Genomic DNA, 13,378 nt, shown 5'->3' with positions numbered 1-13,378 from the left:
TGGTTAATTAAAATCTCAATGTCTCCAAAACTACCTTGAACAGGTTCTGGGTCAAAGACTGGGGCTGGAATTTCTGGCAGAGCTGGTTGTTCATTCATAAATTCCATGTTGGGAGCTGTAGCCATCATTGGATGGAATGGAAATTGGTAAAATGCCTGAATTTGCTCAAGAGAGTATCTTAAAAAAAAGAGAGAATGTTTTCATAATATTATTTCAAACTATTTAAATAATAAGTTATAATCAGACTTCAGTATACTATTTTGTAACCAGAATTTACATCTTTGTTTCAATAATACTTAAGAAATACTTCTCCTAGAAATATCATAGAATTCCATAGCTAGAAAGGCCCCAAAATTTATGGACAGCCATGTGCCTTCAAAGAAAGCTACATTTACAGTTCAAGGTAGATCTATCTCACTGGCTATCATAATATTAAAGATGTCTACAACCTCTCTTCAGTGTTCAATCTTTTAATAGTTAATCATCCTAGAAGAAAAAATGTTCTGATAAGTGATATAACACTCTATTCTAAGTTATGATATTAAGGTCTCTATTCAAACATTTAATTTCCCCCCTAAAAAAAAAATCACTTCTGTATAAGTGATTAAAAGCCTTGTAAAAAAAGAAGTATTGCTACCTCTCCTAGGCTTAGCTATTTAACTGTGTGATAGCAGCATACCTAAAACTTCAGGACCAGCTTTCTAGTGGCTAATAGACCTTTGAACGTTGAATCTGAAAAAATGAAAGAGACTGATAGTGAACAAATACACATTAACAAAATCTGTCTGAAATACAGATTGGTGATAGCATAGAAAGGAATTACTACCCTCTCACAAAACATCCTAATTTACTCTTGGAAGTTACTGGCACAGGTGTGCCTCATTTTGGGATAACCTGGAAAATGAAAATACAAATTTAAGAATTATTAACTAAGGGGTAATTATTCACATTACTAGGTTATTATTAATTTTACATAAGAACATATGTAAACCACAAGATTCTTTTAACTGAGGTTTTCCTAAGTACACATAACTATTTACATTCCAGTAAACAAAGATCTGAGTTTAAGAAATTTAAAGATAGATTTTTAAACTGTCACTATTCCCCATATCTCAGACCTTTTTCATATTTATACCAGATATTTTAATCTCACCTCCAGATTGAATGCCCTAACTTATGGCAAAGAAAAAATAAAGCAAAAATATCCAAGTGTCTTCATCTGAGAATGAATACAACATTCTGCCTCAGTAGTCCCCCTCCCATCTCTCTGACATGAGAGGATATAAATGTTATTACCTACTCTCTGAGACTGGTGTTTCAATTATTCAGTCATTTACTTCCTTTAAATCTCTATCCACTGAGCCACTTAGCTGTCCCTAAATAATATTTACTTAAAAAAAAAAAAACAACTCTTACCTTCTGTACTAAGTATTGGTTCCAAGGCAGAAGAGTGGTAAGAGCTAAACAACTGGGGTTAAGTGATTTGCCAGGGACACAGCCAGGAAGTGTTTGAAATAAAATTTGAACTAAGACTCTCCTGTCTCCAGACCAGGTTCTCTATCCACTGACTCATCAAATAGCTAATAATAATTAAATAATATTTTCCTATACATATAGGTGCTTTAATATAAGCACTTTTTATATAATGTTCAGTTGGTGGAAATAAGGCAGATCCTACTGTCAATCTAACTTCAATAATTAACAGAATGAATCCCTGAAATTTTAAGTCTACAAAGATGTATGATTTAATCAAGGTATGATATCCTGGGATTTAGCTTTCTATTAATTATAGGTTAAGTTCCTAAGTATTACAACCCTTGCTTTCAACACCAATACTTTAAGAGCTGAGCAAGTATACTAAATAGAATTGAATCTTCTTTGCCTGGGCTTTTACAAAGCTACAATAACATCATCCTGAACAGTAATTCTCACTGTATGGGAAAAGAGCACACTCAATGAAAAACTCCATGGGCTAGGAGTAAGGAAAGCTGGATTTTGTCCAAATTCTGAGGCTGCCTACTTGTGAAATATTATTTAACAGGAGATCTCCACTGTCTGATGGCAAAATGAAAAGATTTTGAAAAGAGGCTCAAAGATTTTTAATAGGGCTAAAATTTTAAAGTTACATATAGAATGCCTCAAAGTACATGAGCTGGTGAAAGGAATCCTATTTCTGCATTTGGAAGACCTATATTCAAATCCTGGTTCTGCTTCTTATTATCACCTATCTCTCTTTAATTCTTAAGATTCCTCATCTATACACCACGGACTACTGGACTACTAGCTGACTTCAAAGTACCTTCCACCTATAAATCCTGTCAGTTCTCAAGCTCTGTGGTTTCAATGGTTTGGGTTTTCTTTTTCCTCCCCCCCCCCCCTTCTCCAATTTATTAAAGGAGGAACCAAGACCACTGTGATGTCAAGACGAATAAGAGTTCTACAACAAGGAGGGCTAAGGCTTAATAACCAGGAAGTTGAAGAAGAGAAGGAAGAGAACAGAAGGGATGTCAGCCAGGGAAGGCAATCACCCTACAGGGACAACTTGCAGAATGAGGGTGGGGGGTGGGGTGCATGCTAGTCCTGATTGTTCTTTATCCTACTGACTGCTAGGAACCAGGGGAGATAGCATGATATGCAGAGTATAGATACCAGGTTCTAATTGCAGCACTGGAGGGAGGAAGAGGAAAAAGTTCCTGGGCCAAGAGGCCAAGGAAATCAAGGGAAGTGACTGAGTTGAAGGAGGCTATTTGGGGGACTGCTGCTGAGAGGGATACTATTTATTGGAGTTCTGCTTGGGGGGTGGGGGGAAGGTTGTTTGGGAAGGTCCCACCAGACCCAGAAGTCACAAAGGGTGCAGGCCAGTGGAGATGCTTGAGATGTGAGACACAACAGAAAGGCAGTTCTGGTCCCCCTCCAGGAAGTCTTAACCCCCATGGTGGACTGGCTGTTCCCTGGTCCAAGCCCAATTGGATGGTTCCTTTGCCATGAGCTCTTCCCAACAATGTCCTTATAGCTGCCTTGTAGCTCATCTGTGCCCACAGCTGATCACAAGCCCTTTCTGACTTACTTGAGATAATTCTCAAGACCTGCTGCAATTAAAAATGTATTATACTTGGAAAGGAACCAGCAACCAACCTAGTGAAGGGCATCTTCAAGAATAGTTAGACGGATCCTCTAACTACAGATACCCAAAAGTCCTTCCAACTTCATAAAAACCACTAAAGCTAATGGAAAGATGTATCCTTGGAGAAAACTGGGGATCACCTCCAAATATAATGAGGCATCAAGGTATAAAATTAATGGAATCAAATCTGGCCTCAGACACTTCCCAGCTGTGTGAACCTGGGCAAGTCACTTAACCCCCATTGCCTAGCCCTTACCACTCTTCTGCCTTGGAGCCAATACACAGTACTGACTCCAAGATGGAAGGTAAGGGCTTAAAAAATAAATAAATAAAATAAAATAAAATTAATGGAAGATGAAAAATTTGATGGATGATGGTGGTGGTACTATTATTTGATCCCAAAGAGAATTTAGAATTGGAAGGGGCTTTAGAGACCACCTATTCTGTGAATTTTAGATTTACTCCACCCTGCTTAGTCTTTAGAATTTTAGTAACCAGGAATGTATACACCCCCACTTAAGGATTAACTATGGGGGAGGATGGTCTATGACCCGCGTGTGCTAGCAAGTGACAAATCAAAAACAACTGACTGACTCCCTGGGCTGTCCTAGGCCAAGTTTAAGCCACCATTGGTACATGTGAGACACAGGAAGTGATGTAAAAAACTGCCTTTATATTTCGCATCACTTCCTGTGAGGACTTTTACAGTGGTTCTTGACTTGGAGGGCTGGAGCATGGAGATAAGGAAACTAAGATTCAGAGATAGTAATTTGCTCATGATCACAAAGTTAGCAAATATTGGAATTTGGACTTGACACCAGGTACTAGAATTCCAAATAGAGTTCTCTTCCTAGCATATCGTGTTTCTTCAATTATGTGGAGGAAGGAGTAAAAGTATTAGTATCCAGTAGGGGTCAGCTTTCTGGGTGCAAACATAGGACTGATGCAAAACCAAGTAGGAAACCACATGGAAAAGAGAATTCTCTTTGGTTGAGGATACTAAAGAGTAAATGAGTCACTGGTTATTAATATTCTCTAGGTCATCTTTTTTTGGCAATAAAGGCCAAGGTTTCTCCCAAAACTTTGGTATTTTCTTCTCTTCCTGATATATTTGAATGAATCCCTCAATACTGTTTCCTCAAGTCTGCGCTTCATTTTTACTCCAACAACTTCTCTTGTCTGTTGTTCCTTCAGCACCATTTCTACATCACTGTGTAACTTCTTAGGGGGGAGTAGGAAACCCAAAAGGAAAGGAGAAGTGAAAAGTGGGTATGAGCAGGCTGTAAAACATAACCAACTGAGAAAGGAGACAAGAGAAGTATAATAAAGGATGTCCTCAGAGAGATGTATGATGAGAAAAAAGTGATGAGCCAGCCATTTGACAGGAAGGAGGGATTACCAACCCACAGCCCATGTATAGTACTAAAGGCCACACAATGTTAAAAGATTTAGAGAAAGGCCCCAGCATGTTCACTGGAGATCCTTAGCTATGGGTAAGAGAGATATTCTTAACCAAACAGGAGATAGTGGCAATTAAAAAAAAATAAAATAGATAACTCTGATTACTTGAAATAGAAAAGCTTCTGCACAGATAACATTAACACATCAAGAATAATAAGGAAAGTAACTGAATGGGGAAAATCTGTTGTATAAAATTTCTCTGATAAGGCTTTAGTATCTAAGATATGTAAATAATTAACATATACATATATAAAAAAAGATTAATAGCCATTCTCCAACAGATAAATGGTCAAAAAATTCGACCAAAAAGTTCTCAAATGAACTGCAAAGTATTTACAACTACATGAAAGAATGGTCCAAATCACTAATAAGAGAAATGGAAATCAAAACAACCCAGAGGTTTTGCTTCATACCCCGTAAATTGGTAAAGATGACCAAAACTGGGAAGAGGCAAATATTGTAAGACAGACGCACTAATAATAATTTTGGAAAGCAATTTGGAATTATGCAAATAAAGAGACTCAAACTCCATTGGGCCTATATCCCAAGGAAGCCACTGGTAAGGAAAAAGTCTCTATATACTTCAAAATATCTATGCCAGCATTTTTTGTGATAGCTAAGGAACAGAAACAAAGTAGATGCCTGTCAATGGGAATGGCTAAATAAATTGATATATGATATAATGGAATATTACTATGCTATAAGAAATAATATATGTGATGAATGAAGGAAAGTATGGCAAGATTATCATGAACTAATGCAGAAGAGCCAAAAGTACAATATACACAGAACTACAAGAATATAAATAACTGACCATATGCCAAAAAAAAAAAATCAAAAGTCAATGTAACAAAATTATAAAGATCAAGCAGGACTTGAATGAAGAGAAATGAGAAGTTACCTCCAAATTATGCCTTTGTGGAGGTGAGAGGTCCAAAGGGGTCATATATTGCTCATGTTTTTGGACTTTTTCAATGTACTGGTAAGTTGTCGTGATTTTTTTTCCTCTCTAAAAAGTACCACTCTTTGTCATATGGGATGGCTCTCTGGTAGAAGGAAGGGAAGAAAAATTTAGAATAGCTATGGTGATGTAAGAAACAGAAAATATCAATAAAAATTATTATTATCATTATTTTAAAAACCTTGCCTTCTGTCTTAGAATCAATATTGTGTATTGGTTCCAAGACAGAGGAGTGGTAAAGTCTAGGCAATGAGAGGTAAGTAACTTACCTAGGATGACACAGCTAGAAGTGACTAAGGCCATATTCGAACCAAACCCTGAACCTCCCATCTCTAGGCCTATATCTATTGAGCCACCTACCTACCTCCCCCAATAAAAATTTATTTTAAAAAATATTTATAGTAGGACATTAGACAAGGATGAGTAGGATATGCATTGTTGGAGAAAATGAGAATGGAGATGGTTTCTGATCAACACTGTCAGAGAAAACACTGAAGTCAAACTAGGAATGAATTCTTTATTAGTATCCAACAGTCCTGGCCCATTGGGGAGTGTACTGGGGATCCTGCCCAAACTAGTACATATGGGTCTACTATAGGCAACTCAAACTCCTATTACTTTAAGGTTTACCAAGCACTTTCCTCCCAACAATCCTTCATGGGAGGTGGTACAAGTATTATCCCCAGTTTACAGATATGATCTGTGGGTCAAAGAGAAGTTCCTTGTAGAGGGCCAAACAATTAAACAAATAAAGAGTAGAGTTAGGATTTTAATTCAGACCATCTCGCTCTACATGAGCTTCCCACTTCCTTTCTCCCCTCTATAATTTCATCCTTCATCTTGCTGTTGTAAACTGTAAACAGTGCTGAATCTGGGTTCAAATACTGCATCAGTTATTTACCATCTGGATAAACGCAAGCAAGTCAGTTCAAGTGTCTGAGCCTCAGTTTCCTCAATCTCAAAATGAGAGGATTGAACTAGAGGACTTCTGAGGTCCCTTGCAGCTTTAGATCCTAGGTTTCTTTGTGTCCTTTTCTCAAAACCCTCTCCAAGCAAACAGTATAGCTTTTATTTTTCCAATGGAAGTTTGAACAGCTATGAAATAACTATGTTTGTAAAAAAAAGTTTAGGATTATACAAAGTTTATGATGGCATGTTGGCAAACATACATAGAAAGTAAACATCAAATATCTTGCAAATCTGAACCATATTAGTACTAAAATTACATCATTTTGGTGCAGGTCATAGGCCAAGCCAACTAGACTGGAGAGTGGGAGATTGATTGGTTTTTTCTTAAGCCATATTTCTTTACTTCCAACATGCCAATACAGTTAGTGTCAAATTTGAATCTAGGACTTACTGTCTCCAGGACTGGCCTCTCACACAGCTCTCCTAGATGTGTGATCCTGGGTAAGTCACTTGGCCCCCATTGCCTAGCCCTTACTATTCTTCTGCTTGGAACCAATATATAGTATTGATTCTAAGAAAGAAGGTATGGGCTTAAAAAAAATACAGGTAAACCTTGCAATATCCTTTATGTCCTAGTCTAGAACAATGCTTTATAAAGTTATGATTCTAAGTTATTCCTAAAGTAGAAGTAGGGCAGACCATGTCCCTTTGCTGCTGGCTGCCATCTATCCTTCCAGGCTAACCCACTCTACAGCACAGCCAAACTCTCTTTGCTGTTTCCCGGATCTAACATTCCTGTTCTCACAGTGCCTTTGCTGAAGCTGTTCCCCTTGCCAGGGTGTCCCCAAAGTGTTAATGCTGTTTTCTGTTATTAAAAGTTTAAGTCCTTTCCTGATCAATCAATAAGCACGTTATAAATGTCTATTATGTGCCAGAGACTATGTTAATTACTGGGGAACAAAGGAAGGCAAAAATCAGTTCCTGTCTTCAAAGAGCCCACAAGTTAATGGGGGTAGGGGAGCAAGATGTAAATGAATATGTACCAACAAACTATATACAAGATAAATAGAAAATAGTTAGCAGAGGAAAGGTCTTAGAAATAAGAAGGGTTTGGAATGGCTTATTGTAAAAGGTGAAACTTTTTGGCTGAGATTTTAAGGGAGCCAGAGAAAATAGGAGGCACAAATGTGGAAAAGCCAAAGAAAATGCCAGGAGCCAAGAGATAAGAGTGTTTTGTTCAAGCACCTGAAAGGAGGCTAGTGTCAAATAGATCCAAGAATATATGGCAGTGTAGGGGATTAGTGCCTCCCCTTCTTACATAATGACCCCAGTCCTCATTCAATTACTTTGTATAAAAGCAGGCAACTAGATGAGAGTTCCCCTGTATTTACTCATCTATGAACATTCTCCCAATAATTTAATAATGTGACAGGAAGCTGGTGAAGTAGATAAAGATCTAATCTTAAGGGTCAGACCCGGGTTCAAGTTCTAGTTGAAGACCAATGGCAGTGTGTCCTTGGGCAAGTCACTTAAACTCTCAGTATGCTAAAGACCTAAATTGCAAAGAAGCCTTTGGATGAGGGAGTTTCCAAGTCTAATAACAATCAAAATCACTAGTCCTTCCTTATCTCTAACTGTAATGGCTATCAATTATCTAGGCTTTAAAGTTGGCAAAGTGCTTTTCATATAAGGTATTCCAATAATTCACTCAATCCATTTTAAAGTTATTTAGGCCTTAAGCAATTATTTAAGCTTAAAGCAGCACCAAGTCCTTTGGGACAACCACCATAAGATCTCTCATGCCCAAACTAAGGGCTAGTAGGGACTACTATTATCCCTGGTGAAAAATCAAGAAACTGAATCAAAGAGAGGTAAGCACCTTTAGAACAAGGACTATTTTAAATCAAAAAAACATTTTTAAACATTTAGTCAAATTTAAATGCTTGGATAAAGGCAAACAGAAGCTATTTGTCCTTGGTCACAAAGCTATTGTGGTTGTCTTTTCAAAGATGACCAATGCCAGCACAGGGAGATGATTTTCAATGATCTGGATTTAAGTTCATTGACAAAGCCACCAGATGGCTCATTCTCTCTTCCAGGGTCACCCAAATCCAATGGCAAGGCAAAAATCAAGATTACTGCAAATAGCCTGGTATGCATAGATGGCAATAGCATACTGGATGTCTGACCAAGCTCTAAGCTCTTCACAATGCCTGCTTTGGCCATCTTCTGGGCCATTGGAACAAACTAGTTTCATCCACCCATTAGTCTAGGAAAAGTATTCTTGGAGAGACATCTCCCTCATTCGCCAAAGGGTCTGAGGCCTGCTGGTTCCCCTTAACCTGGTTTAGCCCTCTGCTGAGGTAGTTTTACTGGGGTTTGGCCACTGCAGGTAATACAGTTTCTTGGAGCCATAGGTTGGGTGAGAGGTGGACATCAAAGTTGAATGAGCAGCCCAGAAAAGGGCTCAGCCAAGTCCTCACACCAGAGGTACTAGTCCACCCAGAATACCCCATACACAGCTTGTGTCTGAAGCTTATTTTGAACTCGGGTCCTTCAGACTCAAGGACTATAAATCCACTGAGCCATGTAATTGCTCCCCCTCCCCCGCCCCATTAAAATGTAAAACATTTAAACTGTAAGTTAAATTTGAAAGCTAAAATTAAATGAACAGCATTTTAGAGCTTAATTTAATCAAAAAGCTTAAATTTAATTTAGTTTTTAAAAAACAACGTCCCAGGCACTGTGCTAAGTACGAGAAACCCAAAGAAAGGGAAAAGCACTTCCTGCCCTCCAAGAGTTTGGAGTCTAAAGGAGAGCACATGCACATATACATATTATGAACCCAAGCTAGAGACGGAAGAGATTGAATATAATAGAATGAGAAAAGACACCACATTCACACACCTAAGGGATGTTGGGAAAAGCCTCTTGCACAAGCTTTACTCCATCTCTGTCTCCCCCAAGGCCTAACAAAAAAGATCACCATCTCTTAGGTACTTCAACCAAGGTTAGCTGAAGAGCCAAAAGAAAAATGGATAAGGGGGAGGGGGAACAAGCTCGTGCGCACGCGCGCGGCCTCCGCCTTTGTACCAGGATGAGGAGCATTTAAAGACTGTCTCAGGCGCAAGCGCATGCGCTAGTGGTCGGGGGAGGGGAGAGGAGAATCGGCGTGGGGGGAGGAAAATAAGTGGGGGATGTGAGGATTGGGGACAGCAGCCCTCCCCCCACCAAGCCCGGAGCCATACCTGCTCAGGTCCTCGGCTTCCATTCCCCGCCGCAGCCCTTCCAGTCGGTGGTTTTAACTAACGAGCTGCAGATCCCCTGCCGAGCCGAATGCACCGTCACTGCCCGAGACTGATAAATGGGTGAACTGAAGGATGGATGGAAGGAAACGACGGGAACAGGATGGAGTCCCGAGCTCCTACTCCGCCTCCGAGCGCCCCACCCCCTCCCTTTCGCCGCTACCCACCGCCGCAGTCTTACCCTCTATGCCTTCCTTCCAGTACTCAGCAGCCAGTCCACTAGCGACCTGCATAGCACGTGGTGCAAGATTTCAGCCAATCCGCTTCGTTCTGGGATTGCCGGTCCAGTAGCTCTGCCGCAAGGGTTTTCGGGATGGAGAGGAAGGGGGAGGAAAGGGGGTTGTGGGCTTGACGTCAGCGTTTCTCTGCTGCTTGGAAGCCGGCTGGACCTGTTTGCCCCGGGCGAAGCAGATGGGAAAGTGGAGGAGGTATCTGCCTGGCTAACTAGCTACCTGGGCGCACCTACGCAAGCAGGGGGAAAAAAAAAGCAAAACTGGAGAATGTGGAACTACTAGAACTACGCAGTTCAAATAATCCAGAGTATTAAAGCTAAACTGCAAATTTACCAATTATTAAAAACAATTCGTATGATAGCTACAACTTATAATATAGAACGCTGCATGTGGAATCGAGAAAATCCTAGTTCATAGGTGAGCCATTCAGGACCAATCTCATAAAATGGAAATTAAAAATGGCACCGACTTCTCAGGAACGTGAAAATAGAATGAGATAATGTTGTAAAGCATGCAATGCGCAATATAGCGAACATGTCCGTTACAAGGGAAGAAACCGAAGCTCCCAACGAGTAATTCATAAGCACAAACAACTGGAAGGAACATTAGAAAGGACATCCAATCCAAAATGAACGTTTTACAGATGAGGAAACAGGATCAGAAAAGGCTAAGAAATAAAAACGTGTTAATTGGTGCCACTGTTTGAAAGGTTGGAGGGGTTAAAGTCATGTTGCCCCCTTCATACAATTCTTAAGGAGAAGATGGAAAGGGCTGAAGTAGATGATAATACAATTATATTCAGAAGGCAATAATTCTATTTTCAAATAAGTGAAGAGAACAATCTGAAAGGTTTAAGGCCAGTGATTATAACTTTAATTCCTGGGGAAATTCTAGAATAATTTTTTAAAAAAAGAGATGGCTAGTGATTATATAGAAAAGAATATAAAAAGAGGCAGCTAGGTGTCATCCAGAACAAGTCATACCTGCCTGAGCTATGTTCTTTTTGCCAGGTTTACAAGACTAGTTGAGCAAGAGAATGCTGTTTATAGTTTACTTAGATTTTAACAAAGTATTTTTTTAAATTTATTCTTTAACATTAAAATATTTTTGAATCCCAAATTCTCTCCTTTCATCCATTGAGAAGGCAAGCAATATATCAATGATATGTATCTCATACAATTCTTTTTCTTTAAACCCTTACCTTATGTCTTGGTGTCTTATCAATTCTCAGACAGAAGTGTGGCTAGGGCTAGGCAATGGAAATTGTGATTTGCCCAGGGGCACACAGATAGGAAGTGTCTGAGGCCAGATTTGAATCCAGGTTCTCCTGACTCCAAGCTAGGCACTCTATCTATTGTGCTACCTAGCTACCTCCTCATACAATTCTTATGAAGAAAACAGAAAAGTGTGGATTAAATGATAATGCAATTAGATAGACTTAGAACTGACTGTATGGCCAGTCAGTAGTGGGATGTAGCAACCAAAAAAGTCAATTCCAGGAATAAAAAGGTAATGGTCATTCTATACTCTGCCTTGGAATACTCTGCCATATCTAGAGGATTGTGTTTAGTTGTGATAATAAAAATGATCATAGCATTTATTATAGAGCTTTAAAGTTTGCAAAGTACTTTTATTATCTCCATTTTACAAATGAGGAAATTGAGGTTGAAAGACTAAGTAATTTGCCTAGTATGAGTTTGAGTTAGGTTTTGACTGGGGTTTTCTCCATGTTCAGCATTTTATCACATAATTTTGTGCTTTGTGGTACCCGTGTAGGTAATATGGGCACATGAATCTATTTAAATATGGTTTTAAGGGAAGCATGAATAGATGTCTCTAGAGCTTCCTCCTGCCTTCCTTCTCCTAGGTAAACTTTGATTCCTGCTGAAAGGGAAGCACTAGGTTGATTGGAGCCATAGGCTAACCACTGGATTCTAGAGAACTAAAATAATATCTGTTTTGCCCTCACTTAAATACTGTTAGCCTAGGGGAAATAATTTTTAAGTTTAAACTTAACTCCTGATCACCATGCTGTAACTGGGAAGGAGTGTCTCAAACTCTCCAAGGTTTGATTTCTCCATCAAATTACAGTTGCACAAAGGATACATATGGTAAAAAGCAGGGAAACCCATTTATTCATCAATAGCAAACAAAAATTATAGAATTTATGTACTAAGAATATAGCAAAGGATACATAGAATGAACAAGCCATTCCATAAAGTCTCTAATCTTGCCCAAGGAAAAATTTCCAAAACATATCTATCCTGCCAAACTGGAAATAGGGACCTGATTAAGGAACCAATTCCCCCATATATTGGCTTCTTCCTAGGGCCTTTCCTCTTTTGTTAGGGACTTGAAGAGAGTGTAGAACCACTCATCTTTCTCAAAGTTGGAAGCCGGCAGACCAGTATTTCCCTTCCTCCAAGTCTCTTCAGCTCTGTCCCAGGAGCAGACAAGGAGCTTTGAATAATCAGCCTTCACCAATTATAAGAATCTTAAGCAAAAAGCATAGACTTTTAGCTATGGGTCACACTAGGGACTGCAGTTTAAGGATACTGATAAATTGATACAGAAGGGCAACCAGGATTGTGAAGGCCTTTGATAGTAGAGACACCTGATATAGGGATCAGTTGATGGAATTAGTGATATTTAGCCAGAAGAGAAGACTGGAGGAATATTATATCTGACTTCAAGTATTTGAAAGGATGTCATGAGAAGAGGGATTTGATTTGTTCTTTTAGGGAAAAGCAAGAAACAAGAGGTAGGAGTTGCAAAAAAAGGCAAATTTAGATTTGATAGCTGGGGAAGGATATCCTGAAAAAATTAGAAAGCAATCCAAAATTGTCATAATTTGTCTTATCTTGAGAGATTCACCCTTGTTGTAGGGGGCTTTAGGTAAACCCCCAGGGTTCTGGCAAGAATGCAAGACTCTGAAACTTAGCTTAAAAATAAAAAGAGAAATTTATTAAATTAGAAGGTAATGTTGAATCTAGTCAGGGGAACAGCATGGATGGAAAGGTGTTCCCTAGATGACATCAATTCTGGGGTCTTTATACTCTTTACAACAGTGAAAACATGAAAATGTGACTCTAGAGTGGTATGCCCTGAGGCATGGGGGGGGATTTGCCTGAAGATATAGGGGATGACCCTCATAGTTAAGAGGCAGATGGATGTCTAAGATACAACCTGATGATATCAAGGAGGTGTATCTCTCTGTCCATCTTAAATCTAAAGGACAATTCAAGGATAATTATCTCAGGGTCTTATCAGATGTTTAGGGTTAGCAGACACAGGGATGCAAGGGAGCAACAGAATTTCCCTGCTTATAGTTTGCCTGAAACTTCTATAGTTTTGGGGGTACAATGCCCATGCCAACCTCATTAGA

General features: G+C 39.2%; 1 protein-coding gene across 8 annotated transcripts in view; it reads right to left on the bottom strand.

Annotated features, from left to right (window-relative positions):
* TDG (thymine DNA glycosylase) overlaps positions 1–9,844 on the bottom strand; it is a 28,559-nt gene extending 18,715 nt beyond the window's left edge. For 3 of the 8 annotated variants that reach the window (XM_007503344.2, XM_007503349.2, XM_007503345.2), the window contains exons 1-2: positions 9,704–9,842; positions 35–177 (exon numbers count right to left, since the gene is read on the bottom strand). In XM_007503344.2, coding sequence (XP_007503406.1) covers positions 35–177; positions 9,704–9,726 — 166 coding nt within the window. In that variant the 5' untranslated portion in view covers positions 9,727–9,842. Of the gene's footprint in view, positions 1–34; positions 178–679; positions 733–5,486; positions 5,632–9,362; positions 9,380–9,703 lie in introns of those variants that run through there. The other 5 variants (XM_007503347.2, XM_007503348.2, XM_007503346.2 and 2 more) reach the window with 5 other exon arrangements.
* Between the last annotated feature and the right edge of the window lie 3,534 nt (positions 9,845–13,378).

This window comes from Monodelphis domestica, chromosome 5 (assembly GCF_027887165.1).
Source record: "Monodelphis domestica isolate mMonDom1 chromosome 5, mMonDom1.pri, whole genome shotgun sequence".
Lineage (NCBI taxonomy): Eukaryota > Metazoa > Chordata > Mammalia > Didelphimorphia > Didelphidae > Monodelphis > Monodelphis domestica.
The sequence above is the reverse complement of the archived record's forward strand: the minus strand, read 5'-3'. Positions and strand labels throughout refer to the sequence as shown.